Raw genomic sequence first — 995 nt, forward strand, 5'->3', positions numbered from 1 at the left:
TCAGGGGAGGTGAGGGGCCCCGGCCCAGGGGCCGTGAGGGGAAGCAGGTTTCTGGGTGCTGATGCTGAATGGGGCTGTCTGTAAATCACCTAACACACTGGGGGGAGGAAAGTGGGAGAGGCGGGGGGGGGGGGGGGGTAAATCTGTTTGTTTCGGTATCACCGAGGGCAGGGGGGCAGTGAACACCACCAAACTGTGGGGGCTAGTTTCCAGCCAGCCCCACGGGCTGCAGCCCCATAGACGGGACTCCCGGCCCTGAGCCTTGTGTGGATGCTATGGGGGAGTTAAGGCAACCTCATGCTGGGGGGCCTGACCCAATGCAGGGAGGGCAGTGCTGTGGGGGGGTGTCCCCAGGGCAGGGAGGGGTGGAGGGGCCCAGGCTGGGGGCGGGACGGGCTCCTGGCAATTGCAGCCTTTTGCGGCCCACCCCCAGTCCAGACAGGGGCTTCTGTTCTGTGCCCTCATCCAAGATGGCCGACCCGTTGGGGTCTTTCTGAGGGAAAGCGGTCTCGCTGCCCATACGCAAGATGGCCGACAAGTAGCGACCGGCAGCTCCCTGTGGGGATAGCGGGGGGAGGGAGCTTTGCTGCCCACACCCAAGATGGCGGGGGAGGGCGGGGTGACGCTTCTGATGTGCACTGGGCGGCCATCTTGCGTTTGGGCAGCAGGCCCGCGACAGCGTCGGTGGAGCGGCCCCCGCGGCGCAGCTATGGTGGCCGTGGCGGGAGGCGGAGCGCTCGGCGGGCGGTCCCCCGGGCTGTACCATCGCGCGGACAGAGGGGGAGAGACCTGCGCTGCTGAGTCCGGCGGTGCGGAGCGCAGCGCAGCGCGGGCAGGAGCCGAGCCCCATGAGACTGCGCGAGAGCAGCGCGCTCCGCCTGGCAGGGTAAGGCTGGGCTGCCCCATAGCTACCCCCCTGTAGCCTACAGCCCCTATAGCTGCGTCCTCCCCGCCCCTATAGCACTACAGCCCCTATAGCTACACCCTGCCCGCCC

General features: G+C 67.9%; 1 protein-coding gene across 1 annotated transcript in view; it reads left to right on the top strand.

The window, feature by feature from the left end:
* The first annotated feature begins 789 nt into the window (after window positions 1–789).
* LOC112104286 (GDNF-inducible zinc finger protein 1-like) overlaps window positions 790–995 on the top strand; it is a 24,861-nt gene continuing 24,655 nt past the window's right edge. The window contains exon 1 of the mRNA XM_026653220.2: window positions 790–886. Within this exon, the coding sequence (XP_026509005.1) occupies window positions 849–886 (38 nt within the window). The 5' untranslated portion in view covers window positions 790–848. The remainder of the gene's footprint in view (window positions 887–995) is intronic.

The sequence above is a fragment of the Terrapene carolina genome, unplaced genomic scaffold (assembly GCF_002925995.2).
Source record: "Terrapene carolina triunguis isolate 2854851 unplaced genomic scaffold, T_m_triunguis-2.0 Scaffold132, whole genome shotgun sequence".
Lineage (NCBI taxonomy): Eukaryota > Metazoa > Chordata > Testudines > Emydidae > Terrapene > Terrapene triunguis.